Here is a 26514-nt window from a genome sequence, read left to right as displayed (position 1 = left end):
GCAGCAAATCTCATTGACTTCCATGGGGCTTACTCTCAGTTAAGTGAGTACTGAATTGCAGCCTAGATGACAGGTTTCAAAATGGGTCAGACAGGAAGAGTTGGGTTGTAGTACTCAGAATAAAGCCAAGTTCCTCAGCTTCAGGGAAGAACCTTTCAAAATGGGGAGGAAGTCACAGGAGAGAGCTCCTTCACTCCTTCACTCTGCTGCAAACAGTAAAGGCAGCATCCAGTGTTTAGCTCTACTCAAAGTAGACTCATTGAAATTAACAGTTACGACTAACTGAGGCCCATTAATTTCAATGTGTCTGAGTAGAATGCAGCTGGATGCGACCCTTTGGGTGGTACTCAACTTTTACTCAGAGCAGATCCACTGAAATTAATCAGTATGGTTAACTAATGTGCGTTCATTTCGGTGGATCAGTTCTGAGAAGAACTTAGTTGAATACCACCCTATATCAACTTTGGAGAAATCTCTCTCTCATATTTGGGTATCTAAGACTTGATTGAAAGGGGGGAAATATGTCTGCACCATATGTTTGATAGTGCTTAGAGATATTTTACTAAACAGACCAATGAGGGAAAGGAGGACCTTAACAGTAAGAGTAGACATGAAGAAAATAGGTTTTAGGTCACAATCCTATGCCCACTTACCAGGGAGTAAGATCCACTGAACTAGATAAGCTTCACTTCTGAGCTGACATGTTTAGAACTGCAAAGTTAAAGGCTTGTTTATCCCGATGAGGATGGACATTGGGAAACATAATGCAGATATGAATTGAAAACACTTAAGGTTTATGAAGGATGACCCTCTCGTTTGATTCTCCCACTGATAATGCTTTTGTGTTTGTTTTTCGTGTTTGGCTCATAGCCGTGTTGTTGAATTTGGTAGCTACCATCTACCTAGCATCTTTATAAAAACTTCTTATTAAAAGAGCAAAGAAAGCACTCTGTATTTGATGAAGAGTATTTATAAAGCTACTCTTGATACACACACGTTACTTTCTGCTCCCGAGGAACCATCTGAGCGGCAGGCCTAATCTCCCGCAACTCCCTCAACTTTTCATTTCTCCGGGGTAATATATAACCTTCCTGTCTGTAGGTAGCCATTGTCACGGGAAATATTTTTTCTCCTACCTTCTGAAAGGACGTAATTTATAACATGAAATTAAAAGCATCAAATTAGTAACCCAATCCCTGTATTCCAGTTTAATGAACTAGCGCCTTCACCGCATTATTGTTTTGTGCCACTGGACCAATCTGTTTTGTTTTGCAAACAAAATGTGGTTTTTATTAATAAAGAAATGCAGAAGGAAAAAAAGAGAGAGAGGCATCCTTGGCACAGTTAAAATGATGTTTCCCAGGGGCCTCCATGGTCTCATTTAAAGCAGCATTTTCATCATTTACTCTCAGCAAAAACGAGAAAGAGCATGAATATTTGTGCCTTTCCCCCATTCCTTTTCCTTTTAAAGGTTGAATGGGGATAGCTGGGTGTACATTGTGTCTAATGTTGTCCCCATTGGGAGAGCACAAAGGCTTTGGACATTGGATGTCCAAATCCCTGCTCAGCTCTTAAGCTTACTTTATTAGGGCCAAAGTGGGCATGATGTGAAACACATCTGGCGCTGTGTGTGTGTGTTTTAAATTATAGGATTCCTTCAAATTATTCATTTGGAGGGTGGCACTGTGGTCTAAACCACAGAGCCTAGGGCTTGCCGATCAGAAGGTCGGCAGTTCGAATCCCTGCGCCAGGGTGAGCTCCCGTTGCTCGGTCCCTGCTCCTGCCAACCTAGCAGTTCGAAAGCACGTCAAAGTGCAAGTAGATAAATAGGTATCGCTGCGGTGGGAAGGTAAACGGTGTTTCCGTGCGCTGCTCTGGTTCACCAGAAGCGGCTTAGTCATGCTGGCCACATGACCCCGAAGCTGTACACCGGCTCCCTCGGCCCATAGAGCGAGATGAGCACCGCAAACCCAGAGTCGGTCACGACTGGACCTAGTGATCAGGGGTCCCTTTACCCTTTTACCCAATAGGAACATAGGAAAGAGCATTATACTCTGCTGGGGGCACAGGTCCAGCTAACTTAGCTCAGTTGGCTAGAACGTGGTGCTGATAATGCCAAGGTTGCAGGTTGTCCCCTACAGGACAACTGCATTTTCCTGCATTGCAGGGGGTTGGACTGGATGGTCCTGAAGGTCCCTTCCAACTCTACAGTTCTATGAGTCTATAACTCAGAACTGCCTACATTGGTTGGGACATTCTCAGGCCTACCAGGAGACACAAGGGATTGAACATAGGACCTTCTGCATGCAGAGCAGGTGCTGAATGGACTTCTGCTTGAGTAATGGGACTTCCCCTACTCTCACCTGAGGCGCCCAGAGAAAATTGCAGGGGGAGGACATCACCTAGGTTTTTGGGTTTTCTTACACCCCAGAACTTCAGCTGGTTGGAAAGGACCTGTGGCGATCATACACAGGGCCCCCGGACATTTGATGGTCTATTGACCCTGTGCCACCACTGTGATTGCTTTCTTCACTGCCACCACCCCGTTTCTCACGGGGACACACGGAGTCCAGTCAGTTGTTAACATTAGCAAATAATCAAGTTTATTTTTAAATGCAGGAACAAGCTTATGGTTACAGTTAACTTTTCTTGGCAGTTTCTTAATCTTAGTTCCTAACAACTTCAAACTGATTATTCCCACTATCTATCTGACTCCACCTGACAATTCCTCTCACTCTCTCACAATACAACTCTACCAACCCACACCTAAACCTCCCTCTTCCTTCCTCAACTCCCAAACCTCATCTGCCTTTCAAAACCCCCCACTCTAACTTTTACTCCCCCCTTGCATTCCCACTGGCCAATCACATTCTCACTCATTTAACCCTTTCCTAATGACCCACCTAGGAGGCAAACGCCACAGGACCAATGGAAGCTATTTCCTTCCTTACTGCAGTTGGAACCACCCCACTCAAATCAGTAGCAATGGGAGCTTTGATTCCAGAGCTGGTAGAAACTGGGCTATGATTATTGCTAGGGCTCTGACAAGGGAGAAAGGGGTTAAACTTGCCCTCCTTGTGCACTGCAATCCAAGTGAAAATTGGCCTCCCTCGCAGTTGCTGATATTCTTTTCTTTTTCTAAAAAAAACAAACCGTAGATGTGGTTTGTAATGACGCATTTAGCGTCTTGTCTAGCTTGACCCTTATCAGGCCTTTTTTCCCCCTAATAAGAAGAAATACTGCAAAAATGCACAAAGTCCTTGGGTCTGAAAAGTAAAGATGCTAAAATAAGGAAGAGGAGAAACACAAAGTACAGACCCAGAGAATTATTCTAGGGTTTAAGGATGGATTGGTGCAATGTACTTATGGGCCATTTTTGACAACCAAGAAAGGGCCCCCAAGAGAGCAGCACCACAAAACCATTTTTTTTCAGACAAATTCTAACATTGCACCAGTGGGCATGATGGGATTTCCCCTTCTCCTCCTGCAGTCCCTATATTGTCCAAAGAGTATTCCAGCCTTCTGAGGAGAATTCTGATGGTGTCCAGTGGGTGGGTTTGCAGGGGTGAGGAGGAGATGGCAAATTTCAATTCTCATACACAGATTTTTTTCTGCACAAGTAAACACCACCCCTTCTTTTCAAGCAACATGTTTAGCAGCTGGTGGTTAGACCAGCCTCAGTCACGATGTCTGCCACTTCAAATTAATAATATCTCCACATTAGAGATGGACACCAGAACTGAGTACCATTCTTGAAGAAGTTTGACAGAGCTAGGTTTTGGTCAGACCTTTACTGTGTATTGGTCTGAGGTTCTGAAGACCCAAGTTCTGCCATAGGAACTTTTTAAAAAATCTAGTGCAGGGCGGTGCAACTTTCATACAAGAGGTACTTTGTCACAGAACCTGTGGGCCGCACACTGCCTTGTTGGGTGGGTGGGATGTAGGCCAGAATTTGATGCCCCTCCCCATTCCTCGTGCTACCATGCGAAAGCCAACAAAGCAACACACCAGGTTTGGGGAAGGAGACATGAGACTCTGGCAGGAGGCCCTCCTCCTCCTTCCCAAAGCTGGGGAAGTGCTAACCAGGCTTTGGGAAGACTCTAGGACCCTGTCTGAGCCTTCATGTCCCATTCCCAAAGCCCAGGGCCTCCTTATCCAGCTTTGCGAAGGCAGCATGAGGGCTGACATCAAATATTGCTGAGGGTCTCAAAGAAAGGCCTCAAGGGCCATTCCTTGGGCCATGTGTTGGACCACCCTGCCAGTTCTTTCAGGGCCAGTCTGTACAAAGTCACACCATTGCACCCTGTGGATGCCGAAAGGCTGTCTACAGCACAGCCTGTAATATACCGTATTTTTTGCTCTATAACACGCACCTGACCATAACACGCACATAGTTTTTAGAGGAGGAAAACAAGAAAAAAAATATTCTAAACAAAACAGTGGATGTATGATTTTTGTGGTTCATGCTGTGGCCACAGACATGTGATCTGACAGTGAGTTTGGAGTAGCCCAATGCAAAAATCCTGAGGATCCATGTGGATCCGTGCTTTGTAACCACGTTTTAAGTGGGGAGGGAAGGAAAAGCACTCAAGGGACAAGGAGCACGCGTGGGGTGGGTGAAGAAGGATGCTGCTAATAATGCAGAAGAGGGGTTTAAGGGGAGAAGGAACACACGTGGGGTGGGTGGAGAAGGATGCTGCTAATAATGAAGAAGAGGGGTATAAGGGGAGAAGGCTCCTCTCCTCTCCCACTTTGCTCCTTTAAAGCAAGCAGGCTCTGCTTTTCTCCCTCCTCCCCGCTCATCCCTGGCTTAGCGAGCTGAAAAACTTTGCTGCTATGTAGCGAGCTGAGTGGGGAGGAGAGAGGGACAGAGAGCCTGCTTGCTTTAAAGGAACCAACCGGACAGGAGCCGCTTACACGAGTGTAAGTGGCTCCTCTCCTCTCCCGCTTTGCTCCTTTAAAGAAGCAGGCTCTCTGTCCCTCTCTCCTCCCCACTCAGCGGCTCTTCTCCCGCTTTGCTGTTTCAAAGCGAGCCACGGAGGAGGGAAGGAAGGGGAACCATGGATCCTCTGCTCACGACTGCAGCAGATCCCCCCCCGCCACCCGTAGGCATTCCCTCCATAACACACACAGACATTTCCCCTTACTTTCTAGGAGGAAAAAAGTGAGTGTTATGGTGCAAAAAATACGGTATCTAACATTATCTGTTTCATGCTGAAACGCTTTGGGTTGCAATGAGATGCCTGGGACTCAGCTACTTCAGTAAAGAAAAAAGCGTTTTAAATGCGCTATAACACTGTGACACCATATGGCACTGTGGAGTCCCATCTATCGCCAATGTGATTTCCCATTATGAGGTTTACAATGCGTTTTGCTGAAACTTTTTTTTTTAATGTTTCTAGATCCAGCCCTGGTCTGGTTAGACATAGCTTACCATGGCGTATGGGCATATACTTCTCTGAAAATGTTACCAAACATTTGCGCTATATATATATATATATATATATATTTGCTTTCGTAGATTTTCACGGGTACAGGAATGCAGGTTATGGTGTCTTCGGGTGTCTTCCCGTGTAAGAGTCGGGGTGTCTGTGCGACGTTTCGACGAGGTCTCACTCGTCATCTTCAGGCTGGTGCTTTCGGCTTCTTGTTACTGTAACAAGAAGCCGAAAGCACCAGCCTGAAGATGACGAGTGAGACCTCGTCGAAACGTCGCACAGACACCCCGACTCTTACACGGGAAGACACCCGAAGACACCATAACCTGCATATATATATATATATATATATATATATATATATATATATATATATATAAATAAATAATTTAATAATAATTTATTTATACCCTGCCCATCTGACTGGGTTTCCCCAGCCAAATATGGCTGTGAAGGACCCATCCAAACTAACAGGTCAACCAGGGCTTGCTTTCCCTTACCGCACAGCATTAAAAGTTTCGTAACTGCTTCGAAAACAGCAAAGTATGGATGCAGAAGCTGTGGCTTTCCAGATGTTGCTGAACAACAGCTCCCATCGTCCCTGACCATTGGGCATGCTGGCAGGGGGTGATGGGAGTTCCACAATATCTGGGGGTCACCCAGTTCTTCACTGCTGCTTCAGGCAAAATACTTAGTTTGAAAATGTTTTAGAGGTTCACTGATTAAATAGGGCACTGGCACCTCCTTCGATTTGTTATACTGCTATGGATCACAGCTATTTTGACATCAAGCAGTTCCGTAACTGCAGTCCTGAACAATACCAATATATATTTCCCCATCTTTGGTGTATCTGGTTCAACCCTGTAGCATTTTGCTCACTGTTTCAGCGAGGCGGTGTTTGCCTACGGTGTACAGACATGTCTGAGATTAATCCAAAGAGATGGATCAAGCTAAAAGAGTCATTTATGCAGCTTTGGACTATCCAAGAAGGATATTTGTGCACAAAGTATTGCTAACATCAAGATTAGGGGGGAAAGGGGGGGAACCCCCGAGAGATACTCTTAGATGTCTGCAAATTAATAGATGAATCCATTAAGAAATCGCTGCTCAAAGGAACTGTGGCTGGCAAAACAAGGAAGTATAGCTGGTCTGAGAAAAGAAACCTTCAGCTAATTTTGAAATATGAGTTCCTTGTATTATATTGTAGCCACGAGGATAAGCCAACACAAAAGCATTATGATTTACTACTGCAATACAGAGAAACAGTTTTTTCCTGTATAGTTCCTTTCCAACATGTCCATCACTAACTAAGGTAAAACATTCTTAGCACAGCATAATCAGATCTCATAGCTTCATTTTTACAGCCAAAAGGGGGATAGCCAGACTCCAGTAGCTATAAAGAACTGAGGAACTGAGGAGAAGTTGTCCATTTCACAGCATTTGAAGTGCTCAAATCTGCATTTTAAAACTTCGGAAGCAACTGCAGTGGAAATAAAAAATGACAACACAGAAGTTCTTCGTTCTGTCCCATGAGTCAGCTATCTTTCTCCACTGTTAGTTCCCGACACTGAGGAGGGGGGCGGAAACGAACTGCATTTTCACTCACACTGAAGATGGTAATTTCTTTTAAAACCCTAAAAAGTGGGTAAACCCTTCCCTTTTTAAGTCTTTGGCCTACTGAAGTGACATTTTTAAAACTAGCAAGCAGGAAAGTGAGGCACGGTTTGTAGTGAATGGTGGTGAATGATGGAGGACAACAACAACATCCCCAATTCACAGCCACATTCATAGATAGTTAATTAGGAGGTAGGCAAATACTTTAAAAAAAAGTTTCTTAGTGGAGAAACTCTACAGTTATGGCATTCTTGCTCACCTGGTCTTACCTTCAACTGTTTCTAAAATGTATGGAACAGAAGAACACTAGCAGAGATTGTTCGAGGAAGGCTTTGTGTATTTCAAAGACCCCTATTCACCTACAGTCAAGGTGATGGAAGATTTTTCTTTCACTGCAATAATTTTCCTCAAAAACAACACCTCACCTTTTATTCCATATATTTAGTAACAAACATTCACTTACAGAGGAAAAAGTAAGTGGGTGAACTTGGGGACTACATTAGGCTCCTTTGAAAACCAAGTTTGCTCGCATAGTCCAATCGCGGTCATTCCCTGATCACACTAGAATATAACAATGGTGGAAGAGGGGGGCAGAAGGTTAAGGACATTTTTATTTACTCATTCCAAACATATCCTGACCTTTTAATGCATTCAGATTGGCTTACAATAGGTAAAACAACAACAACATCATGGATAGGTGTAATATATAGAAATGTGTTTCTTCTTGTTCTAGAATGATGCTTTACAGGAAAAGAAAAACGAATCTGTATGATTTTTTTAAAAAAATGTATTTAAAATACAGGAGTGCTTGGTCTCTTTTTGACTGAAGCTGGGCAGCATGACAGGGTCCATTGTTCAACAGTGGGATGGTCTCTCTCAAGAGGTTGTGGACTCTCCTTCTTTGGAGGTTTTTAAACAGAGGTTGGATGGCCATCGGTCATGGATGCTTGAGTCAAGATTCCTGCATTGCAGGGGGTTGGACTAGATGACCCTTGGGGTCCCATCCAACTCTACAATATGACTCTGTGAATAATGGACACTTTATATGCAATTCTCTCAGATGGTGGTGAGGACAGCACATGGATTTGATGAAAGGGACCTTCTGTTTGGAAGATAGGACCCATTGCAGCTCAAGAAGAACTACAAGTTTTGGGAACTATGGCCATGAGACATGGGTCACAAACTTGCAAAAAGTACTCCAGCTGGCAAAATATGCTTCTTCTGGATGCCCAAATGCTAGCTTTCAAAAGTTTTGGCTCTGATTGGTTGATGCTCTTTCTCTCAATGAACGAATAAGGAAGCAGCATGACTAAAAATCATTAAATAAAAACCACAGAGACTCATTGGGTGCTCAAGGGAGTAAGTGAAAGGTATTTTTGTTTTGGACTAATGCGACTTAATAATTAAGAGCATGTTAAATTTGAAGTGCCTAGTTTCAATCTCTGCTGAGCCACAAACTTGCTGGATAGCTCTGCTTCTCAGCCTCACTCCCCATCTGTAATATGGACACACTAATATTGGACTAGAGATGCGGGTGGTGATGAGGGTTAAACCACAGAGCCTAGGACTTTCTGATCAGAAGGTCTGCAGTTCGAATCCCCGTGATGGGGTGAGCTCCCGTTGCTCAGTCCCTGCTTCTGCCAACCTAGCAGTTCGAAAGCATGTCAAAGTGCGAGTAGATAAATAGGTACTGCTCCGGCGGAAAGGTAAACGGCGTTTCCATGCGCTGCTCTGGTTCACCAGAAGTGGCTTAGTCATGTTGGCCCCATGACCCAGAAGCTGTACGCTGGCTCCCTCGGCCAATAAAGCGAGATGAGCGCCACAGCACCAGAGTCGGCCACAACTGGACCTAATGGTCAGGGGTCCCTTTCTTTACCTTTAATATTGAACTGTCCCTTCATTTCCCCAGTCCCACAACTAAAGATACAACAAATTGAACTTTGCTCACCTCTACTGATTAGTAGATGTCCGTACATTCAGCTCTCTACAGGCATCATGTCTTTTCCATCACTAGATGGGGCCTACTGCTTCCTGCAGGCTTGCATTGTTCTAAATGCACAAGGTCATTGCATGTATTGATCAGCAAATAGAACTGGCTCCCATTTTTGCTGTCAAACATCTTCCAGCTCTGGATTGGTGCATCAGGTTCATTTTGCTTCTGATTTTATGCACATGTTTGCTGACATGCTTATTTCCACAGAGAGCTGCTTAATTCTCCCAAATGTATGAGAAGGTGGAATGAGCTGGTTTGAATAGACCCAGTGATGTTTCAGCAATTTTGGCTCTTGGCAGATTCTAATGCGATAGCCCAAGATTTACAGTTAAAAGTGCCATGCGGCCAACAGAATGGGAGCCGTTTTTATTCCCTGGGTTGGGTGTGAGGGTCAGAGGCAAGTCCCAGATGTAGGAAGAGCAGAAAAAATGCCATCGACGCACAGTGACCACCTACATTTCAAGGAAATAAAAGGCCAGCTTCCTGAGAAGAAGCAGGAGAACTTTCTGCCTTCCTGTGTGGCTGCAATCAAACTGCAAAACTGGGCACAATTCAAAATTGGGGGTTCCTTCATGCTCCTCAGTGCTACAGGCAGGTGCAGGTGGCACTGTGGTCTAAACCACTGAGCCTCTTGGGCTTGCTGATCAGAAGGCCGTCGGTTCAAATCCCCACAATGGGGTGAGCTCCCTTTGCTCTGTCCCAGCTCCTGCCAACCTAGCAGTTCGAAACCATGCCAGTACATGTAGATAAATAGGTACCACTGTGGTGGAAAGATAAACGGTGTTTCCATGTGCTCTGGTTTCTGTCATGGTGTTCCACTGTGCCAGAAGTGGTTTAGTCATTCTGGTCACATGACCCGGAAAGCTCTCTGTGGACAAACACCAGCTCCCTTGGTTTGAAAGCGAGATGAGTGCCACAACCCCATAGTTGCCTTCAACTGGACTTAAACGTTCAGGGGTCCTTTACCTTTTACCTTTAGTGCTACACAAGCTGTACACCAATACTGTTGAGTCAATGACCAAGCAGACAGCTCCTAAAAGCATGATGAACGAAGGGCTACAGCTCGATGGCAGAGCCTCTGTTTTGCACGCAGAAGGTCCCACATTCAAATCTGGGCATCTCCAGGTAGGACTGTGAGAGATCACTGCCTGAAGTCCTTGGACTTAAAATGGTCCCCCACTCTTGATATATGGTTTGTGCAGATGCAGTTGTCCACAATATTACATCATTGTTCCAAACCATGTCAATTTCAATACAGTGGTACCTCAGGTTACATACGCTTCAGGTTACATGCACTTCAGATTACAAACTCCGCTAACCCAGAAATAGTGCTTCAGGTTAAGAACTTTGCTTCAGGATGAGAACAGAAATTGTGCTCCAGCAGCGTGGCAGCAGCAGGAGGCCCCATTAGCTAAAGTGGTGCTTCAGGTTAAGAACAGTTTCAGGTTAAGTACGGACCTCCGGAACGAATTAAGTACTTAACCCGAGGTACCACTGTATAAGCATTTACTGTAGTTAAGACTAACCCGGATTTCCCAATTAACCAGGATTTGGAAACATGGCTGCTTTTAACACAGTTCACATTGCTGCCCATACCTAGGGAGTGAAATGCTTTCCTACAGCGTAACCCATCGGGAGCATTATAATCATATCAGAAGTAAAAATACAGTAGTACGTCAGAAGTCGAAAGGAATCCGTTCTGGAAGTCTGTTCAACTTCCAAAACGTTTGGAAACCAAGGCACGGCTTCTGATTGGCTGCAGAAAGTTCCAATCAGAAGCTGCGGAAGTCATGTCGGACGTTTGGGTTCCAAAGAATGTTCACAAACCGGAACAGTCACTTCTGGGTTTGCGGCATTCAGGAGCCAAAACGTTTGACTTGCAAGGCATTTGGGATCCAAGGTACGACTGTATGTGATAGTCTTGTGTAAACCAGGAGCTGAAAGAAGACAATTGGATTTTAGGAAGACAGCTTTATAAATCTCCAGCAGCCCTTTCCAAGGCACACCACATATTGGTTTACATTTCTTAAACTACCATTTCAATTTGGGAGGGAGGGCTGAAAGACACTTCTCTGTGTGCTTCTCACACTTCTCACACAGAAACATACATTCTGTTTTACCGTTAAGCTAATCTCCAAAACATAAAACAAAACAAAACAGCTCCTTACAGCTAAAGTTTGGCCAAAAATGGGTGGGGGGGAGGAATAAAAAGAAACCACCAACAATTTGCACAAAGGAATGCATACTCCTCTGTGAGTTTTTGGTCTGCTGCCATTTCCCCCTCTTGGCAACCATTGCAATGTTGTGGGCATCGTACAAATGCATTTGCGGCAGCCCGAGGGTTAAGTCAGACATTTCTTATCTTTGACAGATGGTTAATTTACAGTCATTATTACTAAATTCAATTGCTTAATAAGTTAGATATGACAAACACGTGTGTGGAAATCTTTGCCAAGACACCCTTCTCGGAATCCGAGGATGAAGCAAGCCCTGAAACACTTTCCCCATACATCCTCATGCTGAGGGTGACAGACTGAAGCACATTTTTAATTTTTCTATGGATTTTTCTTTTTAACTCTTTAAGACCATATGCTGTCTTACTAGAGTATATTTCCAAGTCACGCAATCCAGGAACTGGGTTAGGCAGAACTCTCAATTAACCAAACTGGTAGTATGGTTCTAGTCTTATACACCTGTTACAGGTTTCTGAATCTTAGCATGTGAACGTCTCTTTCAGGGGTAGCCAACGTGGTTGTTGTTGTTGTTGTTGTGGACTACAACTCCCATTACCTCCAACCATCAGCCATGCTGGCTGGGGCTGATGGGAGTTGTAGTCCTCAATATCCAGAGGACGCCATGTTGGCTACTCCTGAATTCTATCCCCCAAGATGCACATGGAATGTCCATACTGCACACTCAAAAGGTCACTGTGAGGGAGCCAGTCCTGAATACACAACAGCCCCAGGCTGGTCCAAGACATTTTGACTCCCGAAGTGAACCATAAAATGGTGCCCACCCAACAACCAGGGAAGAAGGGGTAAGTGAAGATCTGCATCAAGAACAAGGGGGGTGGAGGAGATCAGCAGCACCTCCATTTCTCCAAGAGGCGATATGCAAGGGGCTGCTAAGGACACTGCAGATCCACCATCCAAGGAACATGCTGCAGCCATTGTTTCTGCTACAGCAGCAGCAACAACACTGGGCAATGCATTTCTTGGAGGCCAAATCTGCCGCCCCTGGGGATCCTGCTGCCCGAGGCAGTCGCCTCATCTGGTCCCAGGTTTGTATTCACTTGCTTCAAAGTTATGAGGACAGCAATTGGTTGTGCCCCTAGAGAAGCAAATGTGGAAGTCGGTGGTAAAATCTTCCCTGTCCCATTGGTGATCATCACTTTGGCAAGGGGAAATTTCTCCATCGGTATCTGAGGGTCTGCTGCTACATTTCTTCCAGTCCATTTCTTGCACAAGCCCCACTCTTTTCTGTGGTGCCAAGGGCATGGTGGGCAGTAGGTAGCTGCCCATCCCTGCAATGACCCGATGACCTGATTCACAAACACAGAACCTCATTTGTAAAACGTAGTAGAAATCCCCCAAAGCCTCCTGTGGAAATAAATGAGAAGAAATCTAAGTGCTCAGAAGCTATTTGTACATAAACCATACCAGGTAGGAAGATGCATTAAGATTTGCATCAGCATTTCAGTGCACTAAACAATTTCAGCTCATAAATAAAGGCGGATCCCAAACTAAACCGATACCGTTATAAACCTATGAAAAATGTAGAGCATTAATAAAGAGCCTGCTTATCTTTGCTCATCTGTCAAGCTAAGCCCATCCACATAACTCCCCAAATGGTCAATATTTATTCTTTTTTTCTTTTTTAAAATAATTTTTATTAATTTAAAACATATTAATTATCATACATTCCACAAAATTTCACCTCTTATACAATCTTTTTGGACTTCCATCAGCACCTCTGGTGATCTCCCATTTTTATAATTTCTTCTGCATTTTTAAAATTCATATTGCCTTTAATTATCATAGCTAACATTATCCTTTTCGTTCAATAATGCAATAATTCAAATTATTTCCCTTACAAAACTTCCTGCAAACACATGGTCAATATTTATTCAGAGGGAGAGAGAAGAGGAAAATATTGGTGTAACTTAGCTTGATACATCTCCACTACAAGCTAAGGAACACATAGGTAGGGCTGCCATTCAACTCAAAAGCTCAACAACTCAACAACTTGAAAGCTCAACAACATTTGTGTCTAGATTTTCACTTTTTGAAATATAGCAACCCTAATATAGGGTTGTGTTCAACATAACACTAAGGTTAAGATTCTATCAGTGCAATGAATTCCTCTTTCTTTCCCCCCACATTTGCTTGATCCCTGAATCTGTTCTGGAGTTTACTCCAACCCACTGGAGCATATTTGGGGAGAGCAGGAACATGCAGTGGGAGGAGAAAAAGCAGAGTCTTGTTGCACTAGCAGTCATCCTAACACACATACAACGATTTCCTTGAACACTGGCGCTACTTTCCAATGCATCTCAATGACCAAATTCCCCCCCCCCCCCAATTAGTCGCTAGATTTAATAAATCCTCAACCCAGTCTTCTTCACAGGGAGGTTTGGACTTTCTCCAGTTTTTCAGAAATAGACATTTGGCTGAAAGACCACAACATACATGACAGTGCCATCATGCCCAGCACAAAACAGCAGCCATTGTGTTCCAGGAGTTCCTGGGTCAATACGACATGTCATGAATTTCAAATCCTATAGACTCTCAATACTGAATTCGCTGCATCAGCATACATCTAATTCCTTCTGGGAGGAATCATACACTTGGATTTTCAGGTCAGAGACCTTCTTGGAATTTGCTTAACTTAGAGCTCAGTTTGTCCCTTAGGCTTGTGGGTCTATTGTATCTTGAAATAGTACTATGTTTGGGGTCTCCAAGGCTGGCAAGGCATGAGGCAAGAATGCAGTGGGTCTCTCTTATTCTTACTGTTATTTCAAGGGCACTGTCTCTGCCAATCACAGACTTTCCTCTCATGCCCCGTTGTGTGAGAAGCTCATTTAGTTCAACTCTAGCCTGGGTCACCTGAGGATAATAACATTTGATAAGCTCAAAGCTGCAGACCATAGGTCTGATGGTAGCAATCATCACTCATTGCCCATGGACAGAAAAATGTTTTTTCTCCTTGTCTCGTGATACTAGATCCCAGGGCCATCAGGTGAAGCAGAGTGGTGGGAGATTCAAGAGCAACAAAGAAGTAATTTAGGCACGTGGTTAAACTTTGGAACTCAACACCACATGTAGTGAAGGGCACCGATTAGCATGGATCTGAGAAGAGAGTGGGTGAATTCATGGAGGGGAAAGGATGCTAGAGGCAACCTACCACTGAGGAACAAGAGGAGAAGACAGCTATTGCTTTCATGTCCTGTTTGTGAGCTTCCTAGAGGCATCTGACTGCAGGAAAGAGGATGATGGAATGGAGAAGGATGTTGGTTGGACCCATATGACCGTCTGTTCATGTGGAGGTTCACAGAATAGTGTGTGTGTGGGAAATGCCCAATTTCATCATTAAAGGGAGCTCCTCTGTTTCATCCTCACCTGCACTACCTCTCTCCCCGTCAGCCAGACTCCATTACTGGAAGCGAGACAGGCTGAGAGATGAGTGCTGGAGGGTGACAGCCTGCAAGGAGCGCTCTTCTCCTTTCATCTCTGCACCCCTTTTGATGTTAAAATTAGACACTTTCCCCACTTTAGACATCAACTGTGCAGACACTTGAACAAACAAAAGTGGCTGTCACCATCACGTCGGGCTTGGCCCTGAGTCTATGATGTGGGATGGAAGAAGAAGACTGGGAGAATGCAGGAAATTGTGATGGATGGGTTATTTAATCTTGTCACTCTTGAAACAGCCCCTCCTGGGACCGGAATACAGACTGGGGACTGCAGGACTGAAGGCTACTCTCCTTCCCCCCCCCCAAAAAAAAAAAATGCCTGCGGAAAGGAAGAATAGTTTTAACCTTTTTCGCCTCAAATGCTAGCATTTCTCAGCCAGGCCTGGCTCTCACCTTGGTATCCTAGTTTTCATTCTACAAGGATTTTGTTTTTACATAGGGCAGCATTTGAACATGTGAATCCTCCTTCCTACGTTTGGAAGTGGTACATGCTGAAGGAGGCTGTACCATGTTCTTCCTTAAAATGTACATCATCTCTAAAGCACTAAAATGATGCATCTGTGAGGCAAGGCTAGGGAACCTTTTCCAGTTTGAGAGCCACATTTCCTTGTGGCACTGATGGGTGGGGCCACAGGCAAAACTGGATAGAACGACTCATGTCAATGCTACCTTTGCACATACATACCCCTCCAACCTCCACCCAAGCAAGCAAGCAAGCAAACAAACGTACATTATCAGGGTTCAAAGGCACATTTCAGCCAGGCAAAAACACTCAATGAAGGTGCAAAGCCCACCTATCAAAATTTCCTGCATTCTCCTATCACTGCCTCTTTTTAGATGCCAGGCAAAAACATTCTTAATAACCCAGGCTTTTTAATTGGGAGGGTAGCTAGATATGTCAGTGGCCTTTGTTGTGCCCATCCTTTAAGTGGCGTGGGTAGGACTTGTTCCTTTTAATATCGTTTATATGTTTTCGTTCTTTCTCTTTTCATTGTTTCAGTCACTCTGGGACACCTGAGTGCAAAAACGCGACTAATAAGAATAAGACTAGTAAAAATAAGAAACAAACAACTTATTCCAGAGGGCTGGAGCTGCAACACTAAAAGCTCAATTTCTAGGACATACGAAGCCCACCTCTGGGGTGTGCGCAGTAGTCTAAGCAGTGCTCCATCTGAGTTAGGCAGTTGCCTAGCAGAGATGTATAGAGGCAAGGCCTTCCTTTCAGCAGCCTGGTGCTAAGTTGTTTAGGATATGACTTTTGCCAACTGAGTGCTGGGTTAGGCTCATCCTATCTATGTCAGGTGTCCCCAGAACTGCAGTAACTAAAGCCCCCATGCACTTTAACGTTGTGGATACTATTGTAATGTGAATTAAATAAATAGGTTTCCCCAGTCCTCTTGTGCTCCGTCTCGTTATTCTGGTGTGTGCAGGGATTTTGTTCCTGTGCTCTGCTCCTGAGCTATGCCCCATTACAAAGCTCACCGAGAATGTAAGCAAGTTAGACACTTTTAAGCACGTTTGACCAGAAGTTATTTCTTGATTTAATTTCGCTTACGAAACATGCTCAGAATCACAGCCCAATGCCGGCATCGCACAAAATCGTAACAAATAACCGCGGTCAATTCTAACAAAAGATGGGGACTATCACGTTGCATTTAGCAATTTGACCACCAGACCGGCTTCCTGTTCTGGCACAAAAGGGAAACCACTCCAAATAATAGAGCCTAAATTATAACGTTAGGTTTGTGAACTCTTTGGGGAACTGGGGAAATCAATTCCATGAAAAAAAAAGAGAAAAAAGGAGAAGTCCTGGGTCTGTGAACATATTAAGTAGTGCTGATACTGAATATTTGCCACATATGTTTCAAATTAGGGGAGGGAGTTCTAAAAACCTCTTCCAAGTCAACATCTCACTTATTTATAGCTTGATCTTGAGACTTTCCTAACAAAATATTGCATTTGCAGGGATGCTAGTGCAGGGAGCTATAGGAAGCTCATCCATTGTACCCAACAACCAAATATCCTGATGATACTCATTTTTGGCTAACTGCTAATGGAACCAATGATCGCCAAGCACAATGAGAAAAAGTTGTCTTGTGATGTGGTGATGTGGTAAGTCTCCCCCCCCCCCACACAATAGGAATGGACTGGAATCTGAACGTCTGAAGGAGACGTTTCATAGTTTCCTTTCATAGGAAGCAATTCATAAATGTAAGCAAACAAACAAATAAGCTACACAACATTATATTTTCTTCTGTGTTTGAATACTTTGCATTTGGATGCTAGATAGCATCCGAATTCAGACTCCACATCTTGCAGCCATGCCTGTGATTAGGTGCTACATACATTTTCTTTCCTAATAATGGCCAGTGAAACTCAACTCAGTGGAAACTCAACTGTTACACATCTAGGCTGTCTTCTTCTCCTTCTTCTCCTTTGGTGATCACTCGTAGCTGAGTAAGATTATCAGCGCCCTGCTTTAACCAACTGAGTTATCCAGAAGATATCAACTTAAGTATAAGGCTAAGCACTTGTATTTACTTATTTTCTCCCATCATGGAACCCATGGTGGTAGCCTACACATGGTTCCACAGCAGTCACCCATCCAGACTGTGATCAGACCCATCTGGCTTCAGCAAGCCTCACAAACCTTCAGGCCATATCCTGGAACCAAGATTATAAACCCATGCTTGTGTGCTACAACTAGGGCTTATTCGGTGGGAAGGGTTATAGCTGAATATTCTCCAGCGGGGGTGGGGGTGGAGTCCTCTCCAATGGTCCTTCCCAAAGGTATTTCTACAATAATAAATTCGGAGAACTTCTGAAAAATCGCAAGCAAGAGCCCTTTTGCAAATGAAGACAAGGAAGGCCAACCGTAGTGTTATCCCCACACAGTAAGATGCTGACGTACACTGTCTCAGGAAGAGTGAGAGACCAAAGATGCTGAACTGGAAGGACATATTCTGCATCAGTTCCCTTACCTTTTGTATCCAAGTTAAAAGACATTTCTGGTGAGCAATCAAGTTTTTGCAGTCACAGAAGTGCAGCAGAGCGTCACGGCCCATCTCGTCTCCTTCCCGACAGATAAAACATTCTTTTGACTCTAATTAAAAAGATTAATAAAGTAAGAGAACACATCAGGTTTGCATCAATCAACTGCCCATGTGGTTCTTATTATTGTAATTAAAAGTTATCTCCTCAAAAATGTTGGATGAAAGTGCCACGATCTGCAATTGAAAACACATTGAAGGGAGTTTTCCCAACTTATTCTATTTTAAACAGTCAGATTGGAGCAACGCTCTGGAGATAATGTGTTCAAAAGGGTCCTTAGAGGCAAAATGTCAGCAACCATATATTTACGTCCTTTGAGAAGCCCTTATAAAAATGTGCATTGTGCATCTTTCTGATTTTGTTGGTTTTTTTTTTTTTTAAAAAAAAAGCTGTAAAGGGGGGGGAGTGAAACACAGTATCAGCCAAACCCCATTCATTCAAGTGTACAACTACAAATGATAGTATTTGCCTTTTACTATCCATTCATTAAATCACTCCTTCCTAATGCATTTCTTTATTCCACTGGGAGTTTTCATCTGGGTTTGCATAAAGGACTTGGGAGCCCTCAGGCAGAAATTCCAAGCTCTTGCCCTGGATGCAATAGTTGTTGCCCTAAGGAAGAAAGGCATTGTGGGGGAATAGTATGTGCACCGGGCCCAGAACTTGGGCCCATCTGATTGACAGGCGGCAGCCCTCCAGGATTTCAAAGACCACATCAACATCATACATTTAAAACACTACGATACCACTTTAAACAATCCCTGGAGTGGGTCAACAGTCAATGCCTCTTCACGGGGAATTATAGCTCTGTGTGGGGAGTAGGGGCCTCTTAACAAACAACAGCTCACAGAATTCTCTGAGGGAAGCCATGAGTGTTTAAAGTGGTCTTTATACTGTTTTAAGTGCTTGGTGTGAAAGCGGCCAAAGAGGAATTTTGCACATGTCTTAGATGGGCAGGGATTGAACCCTGGTGACTTCTGTGTGCATGCGGGTGATGCTGTGGTCTAAACCACTGAGCCTCTTGGGCTTGATGATCGGAAGGTCGGTGGTTCGAATCCCCGCGACGGGGTGAGCTCCTGTTGCTCTGTCCCAGCATCTGCCAGCCTAGCAGTTCGAAAGCAAGCAAGCAAGTAGATAAATAGGTACCGCTGTGGCAGGAAGGTAAACAGTGTTTCTGTGCGCTCTGGCTTCCGTCACAGTGTCCCGTTGCACCTGAAGCGTTTTAGCGCTGCTGGCCACATGACCCAGAAAGCTGTCTGTGGACAAACGCCGGCTCCCTTGCCTGAAAGCGAGATGAGCGCCGCAGCCCCATAGTCACCTTTGACTGGACTTAACTGTCCAGGGGTCCTTTACCTTACCAACTTGAATAAAATTTGGGGAGGGGGGAGGTAAGCCCCGCCTTGCATAATCAATCACATGCCACTGTGAGCACACACCATTTGAATGGCAATGCCCATTGACTTTGGGGGCCCCTCAAATATTTTATTGGGGGGCAAAGAGCCCTCAGCCCCTAGGAGATGGCTCCTATGGCGTGCACAGCATGTGGTTTACAGCTTTGGTGTGGGCTTGACCAAGATTTGGGGGTAAATCCATGCCCCCTCCTCAATAATTACAAAAATAATAAACATGACACAAACGATGATTTCAGCATTCAGTAATGCCTCTAACCTGCCTCACTCTGCTTCATCCCTTCTCGGCCTACAGCTAGGTGTGGGGGGAGAAATTTGGTTCGCATTTTAATACGGACCTACCTCATTTCCTGAAATAAAATGTGAGCTTGGAAGACAGCTAACACTTCCAAATTGGCACTTCTCTGAATTCGGTGATACAACCAACTACACACACACAAAATGCATGTATATGAGGAGGGTGTGCCTTAAAAAGCCACTCTTGTTGGTCAAAATCAACCTACAAAAATACATTAGACAAGTGAAAATGAGTGGAGAAGGATGGAAAGTTAAAAAGTGGGAGGCAGCCTCTCGGGCAACGGTGCAACCTTTGATAGCCCATATGGCATTTTCAATTAATCAAAATTCCATTTTAAGCTGTGAACAAACTGTTAATTCACTGTCACTTACCGATGCTTTCAGACCTTGAAGAGAGCTAGAGTGAAATCAAGCCTGATCCTCAAAATATCAATTAACCACGGCAAGTAATTGATTGATGCCTTTGGTCCAGTAACCTAGCAAGAGTAACACAAGTCCAGTTCTGAAGGAATCCTGAATGTTTTGAATCTGTTCCTGGTGAAACAGAAGATAATCCTGCCTTGGGGCCAAAGTAGCTAGTGGTGGAGTAGGAGCTGAACAGGGAGTTCCCACCACTGCAAAATGGGTTGGGGGGGGCAGAAGTGCCAACCAAAGTGGGGATACACTGCCCTCAAACTGCCAGGAAAAAGCTCTCAGCGAGATGCAAGCTCTTAAGATAGCTGAGGCTGGAAGGGAATCTTACCAGTAGTATCTGAGCCCAGCCTTCATGCTCTGATGGGGGTTACCAATGCAGATTGGAGGGCCAGGAGTAGGAAATTGGCTTCTGAGAATGATTGCCCTCCGCCAGTACAATTCAGAGGGGTAGCAGCAAGAAATAAATATGGAGGTGGGGTGGTAATGGGCCCAAGAGAAAATACATATCACGATCCTTTAACCTTTATGAAAGCTCCACATGGGAGACAACTCCTAGGGCCAAGGTCCCCTCAGCACCCCCAATGAAACATTTGAGGGGGCTGGGTCCCCCGAAGTTCATGGTCATTCAAATGGTGTGTGCCACAACTTATGACTGATTATATGGGGCGGGCCTTACCTTCCCCCTCAATATTTTGCATAACCTCCAATATTTCTCTGATGAAAATAGGGATGTCCCATTCCATAATAATAATTTTAATATTTAAAGCCCAACCATCTGACATCCCTCTACAGAGCTGCCTGCAGATGGCTCTGGCGTCAGATAACTCCATACTCTCCAACATTTCTCCAATGAAAATAGGGACATCCTGCTACACCCTCCAACATTTCTCTGGTAAAAATAGGGACGTCCTAAGGAAAAGTGGGACATTCCATCTGGGACTGTTCCTGGAAAATAAGGGCTTGGAGGGTCTGTATTTTATTCAAGTTGGTACCCATGCTTGCCCACACTCTCTAGAAGAGGAAACCAACCGCAGAGGACTCTGCAGTCAGTTCAACAGATCTTTATCTTTGTGTGTGTGGGGGTGGAGTTTGCACAGATTTCCATATCTATTAGCCCCAATAGTTTCATGGAAAGCCAAGATACAGATACCCCTGAATAGCAAGTGCTGGATCCAAACAACCAGGGGAGGCTCGCACCCTTCTTGTGAACTTCCCAGAGGCATGTGGCTGCTGGAAGCAGGGTGGCAGGCCAGCTGGATTTTGGTCTGGTCTAGCATGTTGATGCTTATTGGAGGGGGGAGGGGAAGCACACAATATGGTGTTGATGCCATGACAGAAGACGAAGAAAGAACAAAACGGTTCCTGTATCTGCATCAAGAAAACAAGGCGGCTGTGCACTGTGTTCACCACTTCACTTGCGAGCCTAATGCATTTTTTTTTGTAGCACCGAATGCAGTGGAAATAAGAGTAATGACGCCAGGTGTCTGATAGGGAAAGCTTGTTAGGGCCCACACTATGTATGACAAATTGTTCAGGAAATGTGACCCATCTATGGCTTCAATATCTCCACTACTTATGGTACTCTGCTGAGTAAGGGTTGGCTATGTAAATTAAAGATGCCTCGGGATACAGTACTTTTCACCTGCGCTTAGAATCTGCTGGGTTCCCTAAAACACACACACAACTTTTGAGAATTAAATATGTGACACACTTCCCCGTTCTTTCCTTTGTTCTGTCTCACTTCGAGGGCTGCAACCCTAAGCACATTTCCTTGGAAGTAAATCCTATTTTAAAATCTGTCTGGACTAGCTTCTGAGCAAACGTGGATAGGATGAGGCCATTGGTGTCTTTAAAGGGTGACATACCCACCATGGGTAGGAAGGAGAGATTGCTTACCTGCCAACATTTATCCGATGAAAATAGGGACCGCCCCATTCCATAATAATAATTTTACTATTTATACTCCATACATCTTACTGGGCTGCCCCAGTCACTCTGGGCAGCTTCCAACATATATAAAAACATAATAAAACATTAAACATTGAAAATATTTCCTTATACAGGATTGCCATCAGACGGCTCGGGGGGTGTGTGTGTCAGAGAACTCCATACCGTCCAACATTTCTCCAATGAAAATAGGGACATCCTAAGGAAAAGTGGGACATTCTGGGATCAAATCAGAAACTGGGACGGCTTCTCTAAATCGGGAATGTCCCTGGAAAATAGGGACACTTGGAGGGTCTCAGATTACAACCAGCTAATCACCTTGGTTGTAATTGCTCTGTGATATGGCTGGGAAAGCAGAGCAGGCTGGCCAGTTCTGGGGGGTGGGGGAGCTAAAGTAGCCAAATTGTTTTAGATGAGGCAGCGTAATAAGAACCCTCTGCATAAATTCAGCACGCCCAAATTGGACATTCATAAACCCTCCCCAAAGAGTTCACTAGTAATGGGAAACTTGGCACAGCAAACTGGAGTATATATTCATTCCTCTGAAATATTAGTATGCCTTCACACCCCTCTGCCATGGGCCCAACCTTCCAAAAAGCCTCTCAAAACTCTTGCTACGTTTTGCACACACAACGCTCAGTCCTACTGCTGCCTTGCCATACCCCATCAAGCGGCCTCAAATTAAACAAGCTTCTCCTCCTCCCCCCCCCCCGCCAAATAAACATCAGACTGGCCAGTTGAGAAAAAACACATCCAAATACCCATTTTAGGTTTCAGTGTTGAACATGAGGTCAGCAGCACTGATTAGTAGTTCCGGGCTGATTGTCTTGTACACATTTCTCAGAGGTTCTGCTTCCTCATTAATAGTTTCTAGGTCAACTGACTACTTCTATTAAGATGCAGTTTGAAATTAGGGTTAATAAAGTGGGGGATAAATTAAGATTAATAAAGTAGTTTTAAGAGAACCAAAAGAAAGTCTGGGCTTCGGCACTGCATAAATTATAGCAATTTAACTATGTAAAGAAGACTCCCTTGGATTTATAGACTTAGTCTTGTCCTTAATAAGCAGTACTTATGTGCATGTATCCTGTTGGGACTGGATGCAGGGAAATCCAAATTACATCACATTACTGATGTCCTCTAACTTGGCATCAAGCGTTCCAACTGAAATTTACAAGGCAGGAGTACGCTGCAATGTTAAATGAAAAAATCAGCCAGAACTTATTAACTACATGGGTGTTTTAATTAGCCCACAGGGCAAAATGTGGTGCAGTCAGGATAGGGTGGGCTTTGCATAAAAGAAAACATGAAATCAAGTTTTTGTGCGGCCATGGGGCTGGCAAGACAAATTACTCTCTTTAATAACCTGAATTCTATGGGCATGAAACAGAAAGAATGACCTACTGGGGAAGATGAACATGAAATACTGGATAGTTCTTTGCACATATCTTCCACTATATAACATAAACCTCATATCTTCTTTTAAATAACAAACACAGGTTGCTGAGTGCTGATGACTATGTAGCCAAAATGGCCCCACCCAAAAGCATGAAGGACACACACTGAGGCATTCAGAAGTATGTTTTTTAAACAAATGCTACCCCATAGCAACCTTACCATCCCAAATCCACTATTAGAGGACAGATACCATGATATTGCAGTAGAACAGAGATGATGTCCATCTAATTCTGATGAGATTGAATCCATAGGGCATATATATTGCCCACTATATCACGACGCAGGTGGCACTGTGGTCTAAACCACTGAGCCTTTTGGGCTTGCCAATCATAAGGTCAGCGATTCGAATCCCTGCAACGGAGTGAGTTCTCGTTGCTCTGTCCCAGCTCCTGCCAACCTAGCAGTTCAAAAGCATGCCGGTGCAAGTAGATAAATAGGTACCACTGTGGCGGGAAGGTAAATGGCGTTTCTATGTGCTGCTCTGGTTTCACCAGAAGCGGCTTAGTCATGCTGTCCACATGACTTGGAAACACTGTCTGCAGAGCAGACAAACACTGGCTCCCTTGGCCTGTAAAGCGAGATGAGCGCCGCAACCCCAGAGTCGTCTGTGACAGGATTTAACTGTCAGGGGTCCTTTACCTTTACCTTTTATATTGCAATACCCAGCGGGAGCTAATTCAGCCATTATTAAGGGAACTACCTGGCCACTCAGAGAAAAATTATGTTGAATACCTTCTTGCTGACAAAGATCTGAATATCACCAGGCCTGCGTGAAATTCTGTTTTGTGGCCTGGTGACAGCGATGGTCAGTGAATGCATACGGATTTCAAACTCTGGATGATAGATTTTAGCTGAAGGAGTGTTTTTTTAAAATGTAAATAAGTATATAGGGAACTGTTAATTTTGTCTACTACGTCCACCCCTTGGTGCTGATGCAGTACATGTTGCTGATGTTATTTCTGTCGTCTGGTCTTTGACCGCAGTAAAGATTGATTGGCCACCCCAGACCACACACATATGGGCTGCACAAGTGGGGCCTAGAAGCAGGAGGGGAGAACAAAAATGTGCACAGACCAGCACACTAGCTAATGGAGCCACATCTGCTTGAAAGCTCTACAATGTTGCACCAGAGAAGTCTGAACTGGTAGCTCCACAGTGGGCGGCAGCAGTGCTTCTAAATACAGTGGTACCTTGGGTTACAGACGCTTCTGGTTACAGACTCTTCATGTTACAGACTCCGCTAACCCAGAAATAGTACCTCAGGTTAAGAACTTTGCTTCAGGATGGGAACAGAAATCATGCGGCAGCAGTGGGAGGCCCCATTAGCTAAAGTGGTCTTCAGGTTAAGAACGGACCTCCAGAACGAATTAAGTTCTGAACTCGAGGTACCACTGTACTGGAAACCACAGGAGGGGAGAGTACTCTTTGTACTCGAATCCTGCGTGTGGGTTTCCCACAGGCATCTTGTTTGGCCACTGTGGGAACAGGACGTTGGACAAGATGGACAATTGGCCTGATACAGCAGGCTCTCCTTATGTCCTGATCCTCTGGGACGGCTTGGGATCTAATGGATTGGGAACTAATGGACTCCACTCCCCAGCCAAGAAGTGACCCATTTTTTGTGGGGGGGGAAATGATCTTCCGGCTACTGCTGGCTTCTGATCCCCACACTTTTGGTGGGCCCACCAGGGATCTCCACAGTTGTGGAGGCCTCCCACCAAACCCTCTCCAGATTGAGAGTTTTGATTGCTCTGTAAAGCAGGAGTGCAGGGCCCTTAGATAGTGACGGTGAGAGCCCTGGTCCAAATAAAGGCTAAGGCTGCAATCCTTAGTGTGCTTACTATGGAGGGAATAATTCTGGCATGTTACCAGAATCACTGAGATGCTGACCCAGCACTGATTGCACCACTATGCCTTGTTCAGCAACATCACTCTGATGATGAGTCAGTGATGATTATAAGTTATCATGTACCAGTTGGAGACCGAAAGCTCCTCAGATGAGGTGCATTTCCCAAACATTCCAGATTATAAACTACTCCGCAACACTATTATGCATAGCTTCTAAAGTGCTATACAAGCTTTATAACAACCTCATTTTCCCGGTAGGATTCTTATCGGGTTTCGATTGGACACACTGCCTGAATTTCAATGGTGCACCACCAATTTACACCAGACAAGGACCTGACTGACTAACCATAATGAGACTCTTGTGGCTGAAGCCTTCACAGAACAATCTGAGGATATATGGCAAGGACTGACAAAGCAAAAAAAAACACAAATAAATAAAGGTTAGGGCTGACATTCCATTCATATTTCATTCCATTTTATTCAGTTATGCTTGCAAAGAGTTGCTATCATGCAAACCTGGCTGAAAGAAAGCCAGCAATCTTCACTACAAACTCATCTTATTCTGCTGGAGGCAACTGTATTCTTGCTGCTTGCAGTGGCCAAGGCATTGTGGTGTAGTGGTGAGAGTGTTTGACTTGGACTGAGGAGACCTGGGCTTAAATCCCCATTCACGTCTTGTATTTGATGGGTGACCTGGACCAGTCACAACCTTCACAGGATTGCTGTGAAGATAAAATGGAGGGGGGAGAGGAAGAGAAACATATATACTGCCCTCTGCTCCCTGGAGAAATGGTGGGAATAAAAATGCAGTTCATTTATTTATGGAAGAATCTTAACCCTGCTTTACTAATGCATATGAGTTACCCAAGACACAGACTGCTTCCATTGTGTAAGATGAAAAGGACAAACAGAGCTGTGGGTCACCAGCATATTGATAACAACACACTCAAAATCCCTGAACAATCTCTCTTCCAGTGCCTTTAAGTAGATTTTAAGCAATAGGAAGGGAGGGGCAAAACTGATCCCTGAGAGACACCATGTACCAGTAGCCTTGGTAAAGAACACGATCTCCCCAATATTGTCTTCCACACCTGAGTCCCATGGAAGCACTTGGTCCACAGCAAAATGCCCCCACCCAAACCCACCCCCTGCACTGCAGAAAGACCACACATTAGCCTTAATCCTGTGTCATCCTTATATCCATTTTATTCACTTACACTATGGTGATGCTGGAAGCAATCCGTCCCCCCCCCCCCAATAATTAGCTGTGCTTCCTTTTGGTTAGGTTTAAAAAATAAAAATGTCCAAAAAGATTGGTTGAGAGCCTATGCTGCCAAGCCAGAACATAAATCT

General features: G+C 44.4%; 1 protein-coding gene across 7 annotated transcripts in view; it reads right to left on the bottom strand.

Moving 5' to 3' along the window:
• Positions 1-26514, bottom strand: part of LOC309535175 (uncharacterized protein) — a 258807-nt gene that overhangs the window by 204642 nt on the left and 27651 nt on the right. For all 7 annotated transcript variants that reach the window (XR_014221062.1, XR_014221063.1, XM_082228027.1 and 4 more), the window contains exon 2: positions 17719-17840. Coding sequence is in view for 5 of the 7 variants with exons in the window: in XM_082228027.1 (XP_082084153.1) it covers positions 17719-17840 (122 nt within the window). In the remaining 2 variants the exon portion in view is untranslated. The remainder of the gene's footprint in view (positions 1-17718; positions 17841-26514) is intronic.

Source organism: Podarcis vaucheri (genome assembly GCF_965113315.1).
Source record: "Podarcis vaucheri genome assembly, chromosome: 6".
Taxonomy (NCBI): Eukaryota; Metazoa; Chordata; class Lepidosauria; order Squamata; family Lacertidae; genus Podarcis; species Podarcis vaucheri.
This window is presented reverse-complemented; position numbering and strand designations above follow the sequence as displayed.